Raw genomic sequence first — 20,823 nt, forward strand, 5'->3', positions numbered from 1 at the left:
GGTCATTCCTTTGAGCAGAAACTAATACATGTATTTTTAACTTGCAGTAATCGGTTGCCGTGAGACAAATTGCAAGCTATTTCTGTTCGAAAACGCTCATTCATTTGTGGCTTGCTTGGTTTTCATCGGAGAGGTCGGAGATTTGCGATAGCTTTTTGTGAGTTAAATAAGACAGCTATGGCTACATCACTTGTAGTATTAGTAAGATGGGGCTGGTCTGCAAGATCGGTGCGTGACGAGCAATCGTTATCAACGCTGGATTGCTGGCGGCGCATTCCATTCCATTCGTGGGTATACTGTGGCATGCGTATAGGAGACCGAGGATGTGCGATAGCTTTTCTTGATTCAAATAAGGGAGATGTGGTTACATCGCTTGTATTACAAGCATGATTGTCCTCAGCTCCAATATAGGTACGTAAGAAAGAAGCGTTGCCACTGCTCAAGTCTCTCAAATACAACCAAAACAAAACACACCCGACAATATTCGTTGGCAGCCTGGGTTAGTAAACCAGGTTCTTGACCTCCACAAATCTTTAAGAATTTACCCCTCAGCCGATCGCAAGAAATATTTATTAACAAAGTACTTGCCAACACGGCCACTACACCTCATATCATCCATAAGTGGCAGACACTTGCTGACAGGAAGACGGGCATTGGCACCACTGCCCCCTGCACATGTACATTTTTTCACACTGTGTGTGAAGCAAACATGGACCATCTTGTGCTGCACTGCTCCGCTTTTGATATTCATAGACTGGACCATAATGTTTTTCAAAATTCAGATATAGAATCATTACATAGGGACATTCTCGAAAATCCTCAACACCTGGTGACCTTAGCCCAGTTTGGCGTTGCCAGTGGCCTGGCGAGCATGATTTAGTGGGCGTCTACCTCCCTCCCTATTCCCCCTCTTCCCCTTCCAGCGACCTTCGGTCCTCCCCTTCCTAATAAAAGAATTTATCATCATCATTTCCTGGCGTGGTCAAGCGGTTTGGCGGTTGGGTGATAGGGTTTTATTTTTTAAAGCCCATGGTTCGAATCTTGGCAGAACCTCAATGTTTTTTTTTGTTTTTTTTTTGCGGTGAGGGCTTGATCAGCTTTTTTTTGCAGGGTAAAGACAGGGTGGCAGTGTACGTTGCCTTTTAACCTACAAATGACGTTCGTCGGTACCCCGAGTATTAAGACCATGGTGAAATTCTTTTGCTTACACTTTAAATTCATGAAGCTGCAGTCGGTGCATAACATTAAGGTTAAATCAAGTAGCAAGTAAAGAAGTTTTGCGAAGTGGGTCTTCGTTTATCATCCTATCTTATTTTGTTCAGATTTGACGGTAATGACTTGAAATACATTTCGCAGCATTATATTATTTGCCCGAAAGCGTACTTCGCAATGAATAAAGACTGCCAAGTAATATTTTCTTGCAAAGCTAGGGTCTTAACTGCGGTTGAACAGCCGACAATAACTGCTCATAAATGACTTCAACAGGATGGGATGGTTAATACAAACGTGTCCACAACGCCCGCCGACGCAGCGACGGGCGCTGACTTTGCTGGTCTCATGCGGTCACTCACCCTCTCCATGCGTGTCGGCGCGTTCCCGCCGAACGACGCCGACGCTCGCGCGACGCGTGCTTTCGCGTGAATGTGGCTAGGGCTTTATGGCGAATTCCATTGGGAGAGCAGGAGCACTCAGACGCACTCTGAAAGTGCTCTCTCCTGAGCAGGCGTGTTTCAGTGGCGTAACGGGAGTAGGAGCACCGTCATCCAGTGGTAGAGCGAGATCACTTTCGCTGCTCCGAGAGCAGTCGGGAGCAGTCCGATCTGCTCCCGCTTGAAAGGCGGGTAAGCACAGTACGAAGGAAGTCACATGACCTTTAACGTCATATCCCCCCCCCCCCCCCCCCATTTTTTTTGTTTTTTTTTTTGGTCGCGCGAATTGTCGCGGCTTGGCAAGCGCGGCCCGGAGAGCGCGGCGGTGTGCATCGTGCATTTGCAACTTTGCGCAATGGGCAGTGAGCCTTACAAGCATGCGAGTGCTTCCTACCGCCGCACGTGCTCGGCCCGACTTTACTTACAAATGTTTTTCCGCAGAGATTGCTGGGATGGTTAAAGGCCGAAATACATGGAGCGAACTTTCACGACGAAGTTCGCGCGGCGGGATATCTCCCGCTGCAGGACGTCGTATGTTCGTCGAGCTACGGAGCGACGACACGGCGCACGCCGGCGCGTCGCTACTGGGTTGCTCTCAGTGACCTCCATGCCCAGAATCAACGGTGCCGTTCAGTAAACAGACCCAGTGAAGGAGCTTCCCACTTTGGTTGTACGTCATTTAACGATTCTGCGTGGGCGGGGGCGTTTCTTCTACTGAAAAATCCGTTCTCAGCTCTCAAATACGCTAGAGGCAGGGAAAAAAAAAAACTAACGGCGCTGGGGAGACTCGAACTAGCCACTCCAAGAACAAGTAGATGGCATTTTAACCTCTACTCCACCCTGAGAGATGGCGCATATGTGCAGAATACAGCCTCTTAATACGTGAATACGACGACGATTGCTGACAAGCTGTTGTGCGCCTCAGCTCCGTTATTTTTCGCTTTTTCTTGTCCTTTCTGCCAAGATTTCCGCCGGAACGCCAGCCTCCTCACGGAGGCATAGTCCTTATGCGTCGCATGGGACTTCATCTGAGTAAACCGTTTTGAGAAGCTCCCGGAAATCAAGCGAGGTCAGCGGTGGTTTGCTTTATGGCTGCTGCCTTGACTGCAACGGGAAGCGGTACAACAGAAGAAAAGAGATCCGAAGCAGCAACGGTGGAACCACCATGTTAATGACCCAATCAAGGCGACGTCGATGACTCCACTGTTGGTGCTCCGTCTTGTGAGAAAGTTACACCTACTGAAGAGGGAGATAATACTATGGAGATGGCCGACATGGATCAGAAGGAATTCAAGGTCGTGAGTCATCGCAAGCGGAGAACTGTTGGCATACCCGTATTGTTGTCTCCGAGTGAAAAGGGCAAAGATTTACGGACGACAGATGCCAGCCAAGCAGAAGAGGTGGCCATCGCTCTCGCCCTCACGCACGGAGACGTGCATACGATTGTCACAGATTCCAAGACGGCTTACGGCAACTACCGCAAGAGGATCGTCTCCCACGCGGCCCTAGCAATTCTCGCAAAGCGCAGCCCACCGGGACGAGACGTAGAGCTCGTGTGGGTTCCGGCACACTCGACAGTGGAAGGCAACGCCCTCGCCTACCAATGCGCCCGCAAACTAGCAGAGGGGGAGAGGACAATACCGAACCCAGTTACGAGCTACCGCGAGATTACCACGCTGTACAGGAGCGCCAGGTGCAGGCTTCCCGTGCCGCACCAGCAACTCGACCGCAAGGAACAAATAATAGTGCGCCGCGCACAAGCGGGGTCACTGGCGCACCCAGCTTTATTGAACAAGATGTTCCCGGCAGAACACGACCCCATCTGCCCGTTCTGCAAAAAGACGGAAGGCACCCTGCCGCACATACTGGCGGAGTGTACTGAGCTCAAGAATCCCCTACCTTCCCTCCCCCTTCCGCTTCCCCCCCTACCCGAGCGATGGGATATTTTGATGTCCAGCCCCGACCTATTTACGAGTCCCATATGAGTCCAAAGGCTCCTGGCCCCTGGACGCGAGCTCTTGCTGCGTCGACGACGCGGTTATGCTGGCGTTTCCGCCGAACTCCGAACGCCCGGAGAAGATCAATTTGGGCTTTACAAGGCACGTCGTCGCCGACTACACGGAGTCACATTCACGCTGTTTCAAGTGTCAACGCTACGGACATATCACGAAATCTTGCAGAGGTGAGCAGCGCTGCAAACGTTGCGGACGCCCACACGACTTTATGAATTCCAAGAGAGACGTTACCTGTGAAAATTGTGGTTGTGATCACCCAGCCAGCTACAGTGGATGCCCGTTTCGTGTGAGCGCGTTACATCAAAGGAAGGCGTTCCTTTCTGAGCCTGAGTCTCCACCACAAGCTACAAAGGTATCTGATGAACAGCATTTCCCAGCATTGCCATCTTTGGAATCGGCAAATGTGAAGGACAGTGCACACGGTTCGCCATGCTCATTGTCACCTGAGCTGCCAGGTCCTCCAAACACGACTGAGTCCGTACAAGAGCCATTACAAGTAAAGCATCGTCCAAGAGAAACACACTGCTCAGCGGCACCTCAGTTGCCACTTCCAAACACGACTGCATCTGCAAAAGAGCCACCTCGGCATTTACAAGCAAAGCAGCGTAAAGGAGAACTATACTCTCGAGTCCTGAAAGAGCGTCATACTCAACGCAATCAAAAAGAGGAGCAACCAAACACGTAAAAAGATAGGGGACAAGTTTCGACTACAGATGAGCAAATCAAGGCGCTGTTTAAGCAGCTGATAGCTGCCCGGCGTTTGTTATTGGTCGCGTCAAAACACCAGTTGCGCAGACAGCTGTACAAATCCTGGATGCTGTGGAGCCCTTTTTGGCCTCGTTCAACCAACAACCAGCACAATGGCCCTGATGTCGCAGCAACCGACCCTGCAGGAAAGAATTCGTCAGTCCTTCATTCTCCAATGGAATGCTCGAGGCCTGAAAGGTCGCCTGGAAGATTGCAAGCAAAGAGTGTTGAAATATCACTATCCTATTATTGTGATCTGCGAGCCAAATATCACGTCTTTTCGTCTATCTGGATATTAACAATTTTCGTCGGATGCGAGTGGAAGTTCCAGCAAAGTGTTAGTCTGCATTCCCCATGATTTAAACTATATTAGGCACCAAGTTCCGGCCCACAGCAGCAATGAATATGTTGCTGTCACGGTGCAGTGTAAGACCAACACATTTTCAGGGATATCTGGATATGTGTCACCCCGTACACGATTCGATGATAACCACTTGGACACGATTATTGACGGCTGCCCTGTACCTCACATCATTGTAGGTGACTTCAATATGCGCACCATGAGATCTGGGGAAGCATTGTGAAGACCACAAGAGGGCGACGTCTCGCGAACTTTATCCAGACTCGTGATTTGGACATTCTGAATGATGGTTCGCCAACATTTTTCCAGGGCGCAACTTACAGCAGCTGCCTAGACCTCACACTTATATCTAGACGCCTTGTGTCCAAAGCCGTGTGGTGCGCTGATGTTGACTCTTACGGAAGTGACCACGTGCCCAGGTATGTTCAGTTTACTTGGTACCAAGGTTCACAACGAACACGGGTACAACGTTATACTGAATGGCAGGCCTTTCGGTATTCTGTTGACTTGTCGTGTAGTAGCTTGGATTCAGTGACTGATTTTGAACTGAGAAATGTCCAGGCAACCAGTGATGCCAAATGTTCCTCTCAAGGGAATCCAGGGGACGCTTTGTACCAAATGCTTCGCGCTGTTAGACGTCGCGCTGAAAGCAGGTACAGGCGGACAAAAGCTGTCTCTAACCTGAGAGCGTTTCGCAGAAATCATAAACTTGTGCAGCGTTATTTAGAGAAGCTTGGCCGACAACGCTGGAGATCCTTCTGCTCCAGATTAGACCCATGAAAGCCACTTTCCAGGATATGGCAGATCGTTCGTGCATTGCCATCTACACCCACTCATCAGCATCCATTTCGAGCTCTGGCCGTATACCAGAACCGCATGGACACAGACTTTGCCGAAGACTTCCGCATTCAAGTGGCAAGAGACAATGCTGCAGGCATGGCTCCATTACATCGCTGTGCTCCTCCAACTGCGGATAGCCGCCTAGACGTGCCTTTAACGCTCCACGAGCTCATTGTAGCGCTCTCTGCTTCGGCTCGTTCTACAGCTCCTGGGCCTGATGGAATAACGTACCGTGCACTTTGCCATCTCGGCACGCAAGGAAACAAAGCTCTGTTGGACCTCTACAACTTCTATTGGTGTTCTGGGTCTGTCCCAAACCACTGGAAAAGAAGTCGTTTAGTGGCCGTCCTGAAGCCTGGCAAGTCTCCACGAGACATTTCGTCCTACAGGCCAGTGACATTGGCTAGCTGTGTCAGCAAAGTGATGGAGCGCATGGTCCTCACTCGTCTGGAATGGTTTCTGGAGAAGCGTGGCTTGTACCCAGACGCCATGACAAGCTTTCGCAAAGGACTTTCCTCAATAGACTGCGTTATTGACCTTGTCACTACCGTCGAGAATGAGAAACACCGCCGTCGTCTTACAGCTGCCGTGTTCCTGGGCATTAAGGGAGCATTTGATAATGTCTCCCATGATGCCATTCTGGATGCCCTTCAGTCCATCGGTATTGGAGGATGGTTGCATCAGTGGATAGCGAGCTATCTCCACGGACGGATGGTTTTCATGTCCACACTTGATGGAGTGACATCCGATCACCCCGTCACGCGCGGCGTGCCACAAGGAGGAGTCCTCAGCCCTACGCTATTTACCCTGGCTCTCATTGGAATCACTAAAGTTCTCCCTAAAACAGTACCAGTATCTGCCTATGCGGATGATATTTGCATTTGGACATCAGGTGTAACGCGACTTCACGTGCAAGCACGGCTTCAGAAAGCAGTATCTGCCAATTTGACGTAGCTACGCCGCCAAGGACTTCAAATTTCAACGTCAAAATTGCAACATTGGCATTTACCCGAAAACCCATGATATGCTACCCGGTGAAGATCGAAGGAGCTGTTATTCCATGTGTCACGCATCATAAATTTCTCGGCGTGACAATTGATAAAGATCTGTCATGGTCAAAACATGTCTCGGCACTAAGACGGAAATTACAAATTTTCACCCACGTCCTTCAACATATGGCAGGGAAATCATGGCGCCCATCGGTTTCATCGCTGTTGCGCCTTTGCCAGGCGCTCTTTATTGGCTATTTGCAATACAGTGCCCATATAGTGTGTAACCTTCGGCGATCGTCATTACGCGTGCTTCAAAGTGCAGAGGCACAAGCCCTACGAATCTGTTTGGGGTTGCCTCGATGCACATCAACACGTGAAACGATCGCAGAAGCGCGAGTCTGTCCAATTCAAGTTTGCCTCGCGCCAGAACCTCTTCGTGTGCACCTCCGACATGTGACAAGACATGAGTGCCATCCACTCTTGAGTGTTTTCAGGGACCGGCCGGATTCAAACTACTCCCGAAGTATTTCGGCGCAGCAACATTTGATTGCCTTCAGATTTGCAGTGGCCAAAATATCAGAAGTGCCTCTATGGATTGTACCTGATCTACAGGTCCGGTTGTCGATTCCTGGAATCGGAAGAAATCCCACATGGCGTTTTCGGTCTTAAGACAACTTTCACTATTTTACATCAGTGAAATGTACGGAGAGGCATCGCATGTTTTTGTTGACGGCTCGGTCACGGCGTCTTCGTCGGCTGCGGCAGTCGTTATGCCTGGGAAAGACCTGACCCAACGTTTCAAGATTGCTTACATGACGTCGCCTACTGCAGCAGAACTGGTCGGTTTACGCGAAGCACTCCGCACCATTTCTTGTGAAGGGCTACAGCAGTGGATTATCTTTTACGACTACAAACAAGCGCTGCAGGTACTAAGGTGCCCAATGAAGCGAGGCGCGTACGATCAGCTGACCACTCATGTCGCTATCCTATTTAAAAAGTTGAATGAAAAGGGCCACACGGTGGTGTTTCAGTGGATACCAAGTCACTGTGGCATCGCTGGAAATGAGTTGGCGGATGCAGAAGCACAGCAGGCATGCCACAATGGAACTAGCCTGTCTATACCAATCACAAGGCAGGATGCTAACGCGATACTCTACGGAGCACGTAAACAACCTGCAGCCTTGCATTCGTCGGACCCGCAGAATCGACCTGAACTCCTTCACAAGCTCGATCCAGAGCGGACGTTCTGGGTCAGTCATGCTCCTCGTTTTCGCCGAAGTCAACAGACATTGCTACACAGGCTGCGTCTTGGAGTAGCATTGACTCGGAAGTATCTTCACACAATGGGACGAAAGGACAGCCCAGACTGCCTTCTGTGCGGTTGTCCTGAGACTATCGAACATTTGCTTAGTGCTTGTCCAAAGTGCTCTAGTGAACGAATGAACCTTGAGACAGCTTTACTACGCTTGGACACTCGCCCTCTGTCCGAACAAAAGATTTTGGGCACGTGGGCTGACAACAGGAAGCAAAGCCTTGCCGTTAAAGCCCTGCTTACATTTCTTGGTGACTCCTCTTTGGATTCTCGCCTCTAGGTTGCGACAAAATTGAACAGACTGCGAAATAATGTCTGAGCAGTTTCTTTTTTTTTTAATGGATGATAGTCATGTGCTGAAAAGTGAACTGTAGTCATCTGATTCAGCGCCCCGTTGTACGCGAGATGTTTATTGGTTTTACTGCTTGTACATAGTTCATTCGTCGCTTTCATTGTCATTTCCCATACCTTCCATAATCATTCCTTTCTCTTTCTGTCGCCAGTACCCTCCCCCCAGAGGGAAGTAGCAGGCCCAAGATCAATTTCTCAGACCGACTTCTTCTCCTTTTAAATAAACATTTACTCTCTCTCTTAATACGGCTAGCTGTTACTTGTTTTTGTCGTAATTGAGAGGCCCTCGTAGTGATACCGCCTCTTCCTCACTCGCCGATCTTGCAGGCGGGCCTCATATTGCTACTACTACAAGTAATGTAGCCGGATCGCCTTTATTTAACCTGATAAATGCTATCGTATACATGGCCATTTCGGCGACACAAGCCACGACAGCCGGTCGGGACCGTGTTTTCCCCTCGTCGTTTTTTCCTCTCCCACCTGCTCTCCGGGTGCGTGCCGCATTCCAATGGCACGTGAAGTGGCCGTGCTCCCAAGTGTTCTGTCCCCTACTCCTCATTGCACGACGCCACTGCTCCTGTTCCCTCAATAGAATTCGCCATTAGAGTCGCGGCTCGACGCGCTTCCGTGTCCACGGCAGACGCCGCGCTGTCGGGTGAGCACGGGCGCAAGCGGCCGGCGGCCGCCCACGTCTCTCCCGTCCCCTCCGTGTCCATTTCACGCTCAGCTAACGATGGGAAGAGGCAAGAGCCCTCACATACCAGACATCGCTCATCGGAACCGCTGGCCCGCTTTGTCCGCACGAAACGTATACCGGCTCTGTCAAAAAAAAAAAAATTATCTGGCAATAGTGGTGGCGTCTGATCAAACGACGAAAAGAACTATCTCCTCACTGCCAGTTTAGTTTGGGGTTTTTGCTTGAGGTCACGGGTCACCCGAAACTCCGTGCAGTTGGTGTTCTCCAAAAGCTGTCGTTGGTGCGCCCCATCGTACGTTGACCGCCCTTCAGACAATGGGAAGTTCGTAAATGATTGCTTGCTCATTGCTGTGAGATATTGTGAGATATTGTGTTTGTTCAAGAACATTAATCTTCAAAGGTTGTTGATGCCCTTAAAGCGGCCTTGCGGACAAAATACGTTTTTTTATTTAAAAAATTTAGTATTTTTGGGCCCTAAGCGCTTGTTCGGCAGAAAACGATGCTCCATTCACTGAGAATTTAAATATTCCAAGTCAAAATTTCAATTCTTCGGCTATATGGTGTTTTCGTGACGTCGACAATGACGTATTAAGAGCAGGCCCAAAACAGACCAGAGCTGCTACCATCTCACAGTCGCGCCGGTTTGATTATCTTGTTTGTCGCCCCCTTTCATAGATGGCGCTGCAATACTGCTGAACTGTCAGTGTTTGCACTTTTGTGCCAGTTGGCTAGTGTTGTTGCGGACAATTTCAGCGCTTCCGACGGCTCTGTTAACGGTGCTAGCTGGCAAAGAGCCGCATTAACTGCTTCGTTGTTTACGTGTTCGTTCAAAACTTTAATTGTTTACCCCACAATTCTTACTGCTATAAAAAGAATGCGCCCTACATTTAAATGCAACTAGCTCGTTCGGCAAGCCTAAAAGCACTGCCTAATTTGCGTTTGCTTTTGCCGGCCTCAGCCAATCGCAGAGCAGAGCTTATGACGTCATAGGTTCTGTTGCGGGAAATAAGCAAGTGGGTCGCACGGCCATTTGATTTTTCCCAATCATGCAGCTCATTTGAGCGAAGTTTACGTTAAAAGGGGTGTCTATCAGTATTATTCTGACGGAGCAATCTTTCGAATGAACCGAACTTGTGTTGTGTCTGCATGGCCACTTTAAGGACAGCATTTGCTTTTTCCCTTTTCACTCTATTTACCATTCATGTTTATTCGATGATGTATCCTTTCAAAGTGGCTGAGGGCTCTCCGCCTACAGAAAGTTGCGTTTTGAGGTAATACCAGCAGCGGGTAATGCGATTTATTTGCCAGTTCGTTGAGCATAACCAGCGCAGGGCTGCAGTTTTCAAACGGAACGAAAGTCTGAATGCAGAACTCACGCAACTGACGTGCAACGCATAGGAGACAGATGTAGTTGTACTCCCCAGCCAAGGGGTTACTCACAACGGTAGTGTTTGTGAGGCCCGTAACCACATATTTTCTAAGGTCCAAAGCCAATCCACTAAATACAACGGTAAGCTCGGATCAGTACTGACTGGAAGAAGTGATCACTTCTGGCCCCTACTGACCGGTTTATACTGACCGCCAGTCGTCGACGGCGCCGGCGACACGTAATTGCGCGCCGTACCGCCGTGTTGGTTTGGCACTGTGGTGGGAAGAGGGTTTTAGTGATGCATGATGAGACGCCAAGACAAGCGCACAGCAGCTATGGGAGCGACACGCTCCAAGACGTCCCGCCCAGTTCCGTCATTTTCCCGCTGAACGGAGCCGATGCCGTCCAGGTGGCGCGAGAAAGCACCACATAGCTAGGACACTGTAAAAGTACGCATACGATGAAGAAAAACGCGACAATCGGAGCGCAGACATTCGCTGTCTTGAAAAAGGGGCTGCTCCTCACCGAGCGAAGCCGTTTCCGGGTAAAAGTCGCAGAAGGACGAAGCTAGCGATGTGTGACATTTTTCCGCTGGACGAAGCCAACGCTGCCGAGATTGCGCGAGGAAGCCACAGTGACACGTTCCTGTAACGGCACGAACACACACACAAAAAAAAAGCACGACAGAATGCGCGCGGTGGCTCGCTGTCATTGAGAAAGGGGCATGTCACCGTCAATCGCCGTCGTCAATCGCCGTCATCGTCAATCGCCGCCGAGCTTGGTCTCTGGTAAGTGCTGAAATAACAAGCAAAGTGGCGAGCGAACGTCGACAGCACAACACACGTCGTTTTCCAGAGAGCCTGTCGCCTTCTTTATCTTTTCGTCTATTACACAAGCCACCATTAATAAGCCCAAATCAATGGTCATAGACCGTAGTAAAAAAAAATCAGGGAAGCGAGAGAGAGAATCAACTTTAATAGAGCCCATTAAGTGGTTAGTGCACGCAGGCACCAGATGGGGTGGAACCTTCTTCGCGGGTCCCATATGCATCCAGGAGCTCCTGGCCCCTGACTGCCAGCGCGAGTTGGGTCGTCAGGTCGGGGCTGGACAACAAGGTCGCCCATCGCTCTCGGGGATTGGGGTTGGGGAAGTTGGGGGGAAGGGGTGGTGGGGGGTTCTTGAGGTGAGTGCACTCGGCTATGACGTGTGCCAGGGTGCCTCCCTTGCTCTTGCAGAACGGGCACTTGATATCGTGTTCCTCCGGGTACATTTTGTGTAAGAGGACGGGATGCGCCAGCGACACCGCCTGTAGTCTGCGTACGATTGTCTGTTGTTGAGGAAGCTTGCACTCACGCGCATCACTTGAATACCGAAGCTGTGGTAGGTGAGCATTGCTGGGCACGTAGTCAAATTTAAGTATCATTGTTTATTTGCGTAGCTCCGCGAGTGCTAGTAATCGTCGTCGTCATCGAAGAGGTCGTCGTCTTCTCAGCGGCGAGGGGTGGATGCGGTCACCCTCAGCATTGTAGTTCACCTGGCGAAGTTTGCACTAAGTGGCGGAAGGCTTGAACCATTGCAAAGCTGCAGGATTTCTTTCTACGTGAGCACTTAATGACACATTTCACGCATTTGTTCAAGTTTGAAATTGTTTATTTACATCTTCTGTCGTTTTTTTTTTTTTGCGCTATATATAGTTGTAATCTTCATGAGCACCGATATAGTCGTGTTCCTCACGCCAAGCATTGTAGGCGGAGTAGGGCTTGACCACAGCGCTAGAGCTTTTTTTTTTTTTTTTTGCTGTAGCCACTGCGCGAGCCGCTGACTCAGCGGTGCCCGCGAGAGAGGCGCCCATGAGCGCTCGAAATTTTTTCACTGCTCTGAGTTTTTTTTTTGCCAGAGTTTGTATTTGCCAAAGCCACTGCGCGTGGCGTTGACGCTCGGCGGTCACTGCGAGGCACGCGCTCATGAGTGGTCCGTATTTTACTGGTATTTTTTCCGGCCACACCGAATTTACGGTTCGCACAAAAGCGGCGCTCTTAAATGTAAGGTGAACTGCACGTTAATAAAGGGGCCAGGCGGCTGCTTCTTGTGTCTAAAATATTGTCAGACAATAGCAACACCTTCTCCCTGTTTCTTTCGCCGTGCCCTTTTTTTGCTTCGCAGTTTATGATTGACCACTTGAACCTTCTTTTTTTTCTGTCGCTACTAGTGGGGACGACGAGGAAGCAGACAGCCACACGAGCGGTTCGGCACGATCCCTGCCTCCCGTCTTCGTTCCGCTCCCAGCCTAGTTCACGTCGTTTATCTAACAGGCTGACGCCTATCCCAGATCGGCTGTCGCCAACCCGACACCGCCTTTGCAAGAAGCGCCCGTTGGCCATCCCACCAGCAGCGACACTGAAGGCTGAACAGTCGCCTCATGGCCTTCGTACCTAAGCGAGACCACACCAGAGGCCGGGGCAAGAGGCCGGATCTCGGGAAGCACCGCCCACGGAGCTCCGATTCTGGTGGCGGACCCGGTCAACACACGCGCTCTCACCCCTCGGCCCAGTCGTCTGGAACGGGCCCATCCACCAAATCCGCGAGCTCAAGAAGTCACTCCGCCAACCGCCCGGAATCGCTCGGGCACGCACCCCCACCGAAATCCAGCAAACCGAGTCACCTGTCGGGGTAAGTACCGCCTTTAGCTATGGAAGTGTACAGATTTCCGTAAGCACGCACTAAATTTAGCTGATAAAAATACATGGCTGGCGATGTCTCGTAGTTTGCTGTACAGGCTTACTGCATTTTGGGGGGTATTACTGTCTGTGAGGATATAGCACAGTCTGGCATTGTAGCGTGGTGCAGTAGTTGCGTCTCCTGTTTCTGATCGGGAAATCGTCGGAATGACCCACCCTTGTTCAGCTTCTTGAAAATTTTAATTAAAACACGCTTTCGGTTTTGGCCAGTTAAACCAAAACATGACCGTTGGGTGATTGTTTTGGTGTGCAACTAAAACCCGAATTTGTTATAGAACCAAAAGAGTAAACCATTTCTTCTCTGGTTTGTGAAGTCTCCCATAATAATCGCAGCGGTAGTGTCATCCCGGTTAACCCACGCTAAATTGTGGAATTATGAAATTCCTCTCGACGTCGCCGCAGGGCGTGCCTGCCTGTTTCTATGCAGCAAACATCAGATTTCGATGGCATGACCCACAAATCCCCCCAGAAGGTGTCATTCTCCTGTGGTGAACTATGTGCAATCCGAGTATTGAACTACCCCTCCATTGAACTATCTGCAATGGTCGGTCGATGTGTGATGTTATAGTACTCTTTCAGTGCGCACTGGCTGAATCCATTCTTGTCTAGTTTAGAGACGACTATTTTACAACGCCAGACATTTTTCGTGAAAGTTATCTAAACATGACCTTTCGACAGTATGTGAATCGTGATACTGTAGTTCCGACTCTTCCGAGATCACTGAGGTCTTGCTTGCCTTGTATTACGTCGTTTCTTGCGTACTATGGCTACCGGGACACGGCTACGCATAAGCGCGCGGGCAGGGCGGGGCGTGCCACCCCTCAGGGGAACGAATGCGCGGGCGCGGCAGGGATCGACAGTCCGCCAGTGGATCTAAGCTATCCTACCGGGACGAATGCGCCCATCCCCAGTCGAGATGCGGCCCTCACAGTACGTCCGGAACACAAAGTAGGAAGAGTAAGCTAAAACGTCCTAGTAACTGGAGCAACCACTCCTTCGTATGGTATTCAGCCACAATACCGTCACCAACGTCTATGACGGGAGTTATAGACGTCGGTGACGGTCGACCAGGCCCGATCGATCGACCGCATTGCTTTCGCTATTGCCTTCGTCAACACGCCGCCCTTCGGGAGCCCAGATATGTGGCTTTCCTACAGCATCGCTAGAATATCAATGGAAAGCCGCCTGCATATTCGGGTTTTCGTTCGGTGGCAGGGAACACGTGGTAATCACAGCCACGTGGTAACCGCATCAATTTGGCGGGGTGTGCAAGGCGTGCTTTGTGAGAGTTGAGCGCCCATCCGCCTACTCACCGCCATCGTTTTTCCCACGCAGGCATGCAGATGGGGCTTCTCCCAGCATCGAGGCGCCCCATAAGTCCCACCACGGATACCTGTCACTAGCATCCAACCGCACGTGGCTCTTGCAGAACCGACACGCCGGCCCGCGATTTCTGAGTTCATTCACTCAGGTGCAGAAGGTTCACCTGCAATGTTTAATTGTGCTGACACGTCTACAGCGAGGGTTACATGTAGCATTGCGTTAGTCCGTTTCTGGCGATTTCTTGTGTGAAAGGAAATTATGCTTCTGATATAGTCTTCCCACGTGTCAGTGGTTGGTACGACACATTTCCCGTGCTCACGATGGCTACGTCAGAATTTAGGCAGCACAGCAGGCAGCCGAAAGTGGGGTGCCCCAGTTAAACGTATTACATTCGGAGGCATTTCATCACTGCAATAGCGAGACGACAGATTGCGCGTTTTAGAAGATGAAAGCGGAGCTCAGTTTTATATTTCGCCACAAATCGACAATCTAATCACATCATCATCGTCGATATTAAGGCCGAGGATGTCAGCATTCGTATAAAATATCGGTTACAGTCTAGGCTAAAAGGGACATTGAAGGGGATCGTCCAGTTTTGCCCAACGCGCATGGAGTGTTTCCGTGGTTAGAGTGTCCCCGCGAACTTCGGTTATGGCCTTTCTGGGAACGTTCCATCTACAGTATGTGTGTGTACGTACGTGCGTGCGTGCGTGCGTGCGTGTGTGCGCGGTCCCCCCTTAGATTCATGGGGCGATTGCTGGTCCATGTGAAGCACATGCAGAGACCCGAAAAGTAGAGTGCAATCAATCAATCAATCAATCAATCAATCAATCAATCAATCAATCAATCAATATAAATAAGTAAATAAATAAATAAGCAAATAAATAAATCCTTCAATTCGTTCATCAGTATATCGTACGTGTGCAGTACTTGCTCGAGGATGACAGTGAGCACGAGCGCTGCAAGAAAGTCCTCCGGCTGGTCACCGCCAACGTGGTCGCCGCCGTCATTTTCGGCGGCCTTCTGCTGCTCGTTTTCCTTTTCTTCTACCGTCGCGTCATCGCCCACGAAGTGTGCGGGACGCAGAGCTGCGAGGAGTACGCACATCTCCTGGGCGACGCACTGAACGAGTCGGTGAGGCCGTGCGAGAGCTTTACGCACTTCGTGTGCGACGGCTGGTCCCGCCGAAAGCAACACGGCGTCCCGCAGCTCGTCGTGACAGGCGCCATCGAGACATTGACGCGGCTGGTGAACGTCACGTACCTGCCCAAGGTGCGCTGCGCATGCGCCTCGGCGATCTTTCACGACCGTGGAAAACAGAGCACCTACCAGCAGTTAGAACTGCGGTTATAATACGTTTTCACTTAGTATTGCTAGTACTCCAAACAGGTCTGATAAAGGAGACTGGGAACCGATAAGATCATTACAAACATCACTATCATATGATTTAAGTTCAGTCACTATGCTCGTAATAATTGAGCAATAATTATATCAGTCAACTATTAGTGCGCTCACTTACAGAATGGGGCACAAGAACGCAGAGGTCGCGACATGCGTGCGGTGCGCAGCCAAGCCGTGATTCAGACAAAAAGCCTGATAATAATCTATTGAGATCGGCAAGTAGACAAGCGTGATTGATTTCCTAACGCTGGGGGAAATCCACATCATCACCAGTTGATTTCCGCTGCCATACTAAGTCGCCTTCCATGATTTATACTCACCTGTTCTGCTTTTTGGCAGAACAGGTGAGTGGACGTTTTTGGCAGCTGATATGAAGCGTTCTCGATCCGAGTAAAATCATCTTGCGTTGCAGGTAAAGCACTTGCAAAGTGGTTTTGCCCGCAACCAATGGGTAACTTTATCAGGAGAGTACTTTGCGTACAAATATTGCCACAATCACCTTTGCTCTTTTCTCCTGGTCTCATACAAGGGCAAAGGGCAAAGCTGACGATGATACGAGGCAGAAATCTTGGATCTTCCCAAACAAGGGGATTCTGCTGAAAGAGCCATTGTAGAATGACGATGGCAGTAACGGTTCAGAAGAAGATATGTGAGATACCGATATTGGAGATTCGGGTGTGGAGACAATCTTACACCCAAATTAAGAGAGATAAGCGTAGTCTGGTCCGAATGTAAGGGCAGAAACAACTGACAGGCGGGTCCAGTAAGTGAGATTGACTACCAAGCAGCGGAGGGAGATGTGCACGGTATAAAAGCGGTTTGAGGGATGGTATAACCGAATTGACCAGCGAAACGATTTGCAGCATGCAGGGCGAAAGAATTAGAGGGAACTTAACCCGGCAGTAAAGATGGACATCTTCGGGGATTTTTACTTGATAACCACGAGAAGGTCATGGTTGCTTTGTGTGTGACAGTTGTGCAGCAAGTCAGATATACACAGGACAGTAATTCCGAAGTCAGAACCAGTATTCATGTTCAATTCCTAAACAGTAAAGCCTGGCTATGCGCGGGTCCGTGTTTACCAATAGTGTTACGATACCTTCAGTTCGCGTACAGCTTAAATATTTCGCTGCGGCCCTCTATCTCTGATTATTCCATGTAACGTCTTCCTTTCGCAACTGCCTCTCTTCTCGAAGACTGGCCAGAACAGCGCGCAGCGTGGATTGGCGCTGTACCGCAGCTGCGACGCTGTGCTCCAGGGAACACGCCACGAAGTGGCTGGCGTCAAGGCGGCCCTCAGGGAAGCCGGGATAACGTGGCCGCTTCGTCCCACCAAGATCGACATACCGCACATGCTTCTGGCGACCTCGCTCCGGCTGGGCTGGGATGTCATGTTTCGCGTCATACCGCTCTGGAAGTCCCCACGGGCGAATTCGTTTAATACGCTTCTCCTAAACAGCGGCAGGACCATAATAGAGATCCTCAACAAGACGTCCAGCACTTCGACCTTGGACAAGCGTAGAGCGTATTTCGACGTGCTCCGCCAACACCTGCGGCAATCCCACGGCGGGGAGGAAAGCAACTATACGGACGAGGTGACCTTCGAACAAGTGAGCGACGCGGAGAGGATAGCGGTCTCCAAGCTCAGGCGGGCGTATTACAAGGCCGACGTCATCCCACCGGTCCCCGCGCAGGGCATTATGGACGTTCCTGAGATCGGACTCTCCCGTCACGTATGGGAAGAGACTCTTTCGAGCTTCGGCCTCAATGACAGCACACCGCCTTCCGGGCTGCAATTTGGCACAGCAAACGAGGACTACTTCAATACTTTCCTGTGGCTCTGGAAGAAACTAAAAAATGCCAGGATGCATCTTTTCGTTTCCTGGTGTACCGTGCAGGTGAGGGGTTTCTCTCGATTTATTTCGTGGTCGTAAATTTAGGTGACCCTCAGGGAGCGATCTTGTCGTGGAAGCTTTAATTGCCTTAGTTGGCGAAAGCGTGCAACCAGAAGGCGCCAACAGTACGTGACTTATCTTGCGGGCGCAAACACCTACCGCCCGCAATTTACGTCATCTAAAAACTATTGCAGGGTGGGTAATAAAACACAGTGGCTTCGCAAGGCCAGAAAAAAACCGAAAGGAACAGCTAGCTGGTTTTTGTGGAGTGCGGGTCGTCAACTCATATGATTGCCGACGTTGTACACCGTGGGTAATCGAAAAGAATTTCCAAACAATTTGGCATACTCCCTCGACACTTCCGGGCGACTTCACAGTGACGTCACAGAAGCTGGTTTGTTCGATTTGCGGCGGCCGAGCTAAGCCACCGCCATGAAACATTACTCGGCGGTCTATTGTAGTGGGCCCTCTAGTTCTCTTTGGTCGTTTCACTTGAACGTTAACGTCCGGTTAGTGCGGTGATGAAATTTTGTTTCAGTACTGGCCCATATTACGTAATTTTTGCCCATAACATGGCAGTATTACAGGAAATTTAAAAGTTCCTAAGTTTTCATTTGCTTTTCCTTGAAAAACGTCTTTCGCAACTTGAATTGGGCTGAGGAAGTTAAGAAAGGCTCCTTCGTTCAAATGAAACAAAGTTGCAGGGCCCCTTATGACCCCTTTAATAAACAACAGCGGCTTTCCTTTGCAACAAAAGAAGGAACTCGTTACAGGTGGGAGCCCTGTTCGCGAACCAGGAGCTCATTGCGAACTTCTACGGCGCTGATCTCGACGCGGCGAAAATATTACACGGGGCCTTCTGCTTCAGCCGGGCCTTCGCTGTCTCTGGACCCCACCTCTTCGGGCAATACAACCAGCAGTTCCAGACTTCCTCAACGCTGGAGGAGGCACGTCGCCTCGCCCTGTTAGTGCGAAGGGCCTTCCACGATCGCTTGCTCCGATGGAGCGGATACGACAAAAATGTCACCGTAGTATCTGACTGGAATTCGCTCGACACACTTTTCGGCCTCATCCAAGGAAGTGGCAGAGCGACGAAAGTGAAGCCCAGAAGCCACGCCAAAGCCAGCGGAGACCAGATGTTCTCCGACTTGGACGAAAATGCCCTCCTTTCCAACTTCCGCAAGACGTCTTCGGACGTGGCTGTGCGGAGCCCGGAATTCGACGTGAGCACCGATGTAGAGGTGAGCGCAGTGTTGTCGTCCTTGTCCATGCTTCATTTCAGCGCAATCTTCTACGGGCGGCCCGACTTGCAGCTCATGCCTTACGCCATCACCTTCCCCATCTTCGACTTCCACCTCATCCCCGGTGTTAACTTCGGGGCTTTCGGAGCCGAAATCGCCAAAACTTTGGGCGTGCTCACGCTCAAGGCCTACCACCTTTCGGGGCCGTTGGCGTCCGAAGGACCTGTTAGGAAATGCTTTCGGGACAGTCCATTCGCCAGAGACACCAACCTCTTCCTCGCCCTGGCCGAGACCCTCGCCTTGGGCGCCCTGGTCGACGCGTACGACGAAGCCTACGCCGCAAGTCCACGGGGCGACCGACGGTTCATCATGCGGCTGCCGGGCTTTACGAGCTACAGCGGTACGCAGCTGCTTTTCATTGCGTACTGCCTTCCCAAGTGCCGCGGAAACATCTCCGGCGAGACTCCGCCCTCGGCCTGCAACCTGCCGCTGTCGAAGCTGCCAGAGTTTGCACAAGCCTTCCAGTGTGCGACCGGCACGCCGATGAACCCGACAAAGAAGTGCGAGCTGATTTGAATTGGTCGTGACCAGTGCAAAAACGTACTTTTTTGCCGTACGGCTTGTCTCAGTACTTGCTGAACCCCCACTATTTTTGTACTCATTGTGAGTGTTTGGATTTTGATACGGTTATGCACTTAAACGTTCAGTGAGCTTTTTGGTGAAGTATGTCAGCTCAGGCCCTACTCCGGGCATATTTTTTTGTGCCCAGTGTCTGAAGACATTCGTGCCATTTGTGATGTTTGTTGACAAAAATAATTATGTCGATGGCTATGATTGTTATTGCGTGAGAAGTGCTTCTGTAGCTTTTATTTTAATCGCATGGCGTGATTTAATTGTCAGAAGAAACTTTCTAGGCCTTTCGCATGCTGTTTTCGGCGGCGCAGACATAATCTCGCGAGTGTGTTGTCTTACTACGTATGTGCATGCCAACATCCCCTGGTATACACGAATGATGATGGATGGGCGGAAGGTACCTGACGAGGTGTATCCAAGTTGAAACTGGGTGACCTAGGAGACAACGGCAGTTGGACTGTGTTTATTGCGGACCACCTATTTTGCTGTTTAATGCGGAGGCCGTGGTATGCCGGTCTTCCTGTGCCGGTCTTCCTTCTTCTCACGGTAACGGCGTTGAGCTCACACAGGGACATTGGCCGGCTGTGTGCAGTAAGGACTTTATGTTTATTTTAATTATTTTCGAGGAGACACAATAACAGAACCTTTTAATGACTGATAGTAAAGTCCCGCTTTCTACAAATTACTTATGATTAGCTCTTGAGCCAGTTCTCTCCTTCGGAGGAAACATACGCATTAGCTTAATAAGCCGAAACTCTTGATGCCTGGATGGTGAAAGTGACAAACAAAATTTGAGCCCCTGCGTAGAGGGGATCACCAGGGGCGGTATTCGCGTAACTGTCCCTTTTGCGTCCCTTTCATCATGACGTACTTCCGGTTAAGCAGTGGGCCTTTGATTCAAATAATGTAACTGTTCTTGCAAACGCATTTCAAAGAACTGAAACCGTATCAGAGTATCTTTTATGTGTTTATTGTTCCGCGAGCGAACCGCGACGCAAAAATCGTCTGCTCCAAATCCTCTGCTCCGAGTAGCTACGGCTCATAGCTCCGCCGTGCTTACGTCACTTCTGGGTGTTCGCTTTTAGCCAACCAGGGCTCGCTCAAAAGGGACACTTTTGAAAAGGACACAAAATGGACAAAACACGGCAATACCGCCCCAGCTCTGACATGCTTTTTTTGATCGTAATGAAACTTTTACACAGGAAATGGGGCACACTGAATTCCTTTAGAAAGCCGAGTAGTGACTGTGCCCCAAATTT

General features: G+C 50.3%; 1 protein-coding gene across 1 annotated transcript; it reads left to right on the forward strand.

Annotated features, from left to right (window-relative positions):
• Positions 1 to 206: 206 nt before the first annotated feature.
• Positions 207 to 19,507, forward strand: LOC144161611 (neprilysin-1-like). The gene is made up of 5 exons (XM_077692248.1): positions 207 to 228; positions 12,885 to 13,003; positions 15,322 to 15,666; positions 16,992 to 17,693; positions 18,464 to 19,507. The coding sequence occupies exons 1-5, from the start codon at positions 207 to 209 to the stop codon at positions 19,505 to 19,507; spliced, it is 2,232 nt and encodes a 743-aa protein (XP_077548374.1).
• Positions 19,508 to 20,823: the final 1,316 nt, after the last annotated feature.

The sequence above is a fragment of the Haemaphysalis longicornis genome, unplaced genomic scaffold (assembly GCF_048455015.1).
Source record: "Haemaphysalis longicornis isolate Haplotype H1 unplaced genomic scaffold, Haemaphysalis longicornis Haplotype H1 scaffold_12, whole genome shotgun sequence".
NCBI classification, from domain to species: domain Eukaryota; kingdom Metazoa; phylum Arthropoda; class Arachnida; order Ixodida; family Ixodidae; genus Haemaphysalis; species Haemaphysalis longicornis.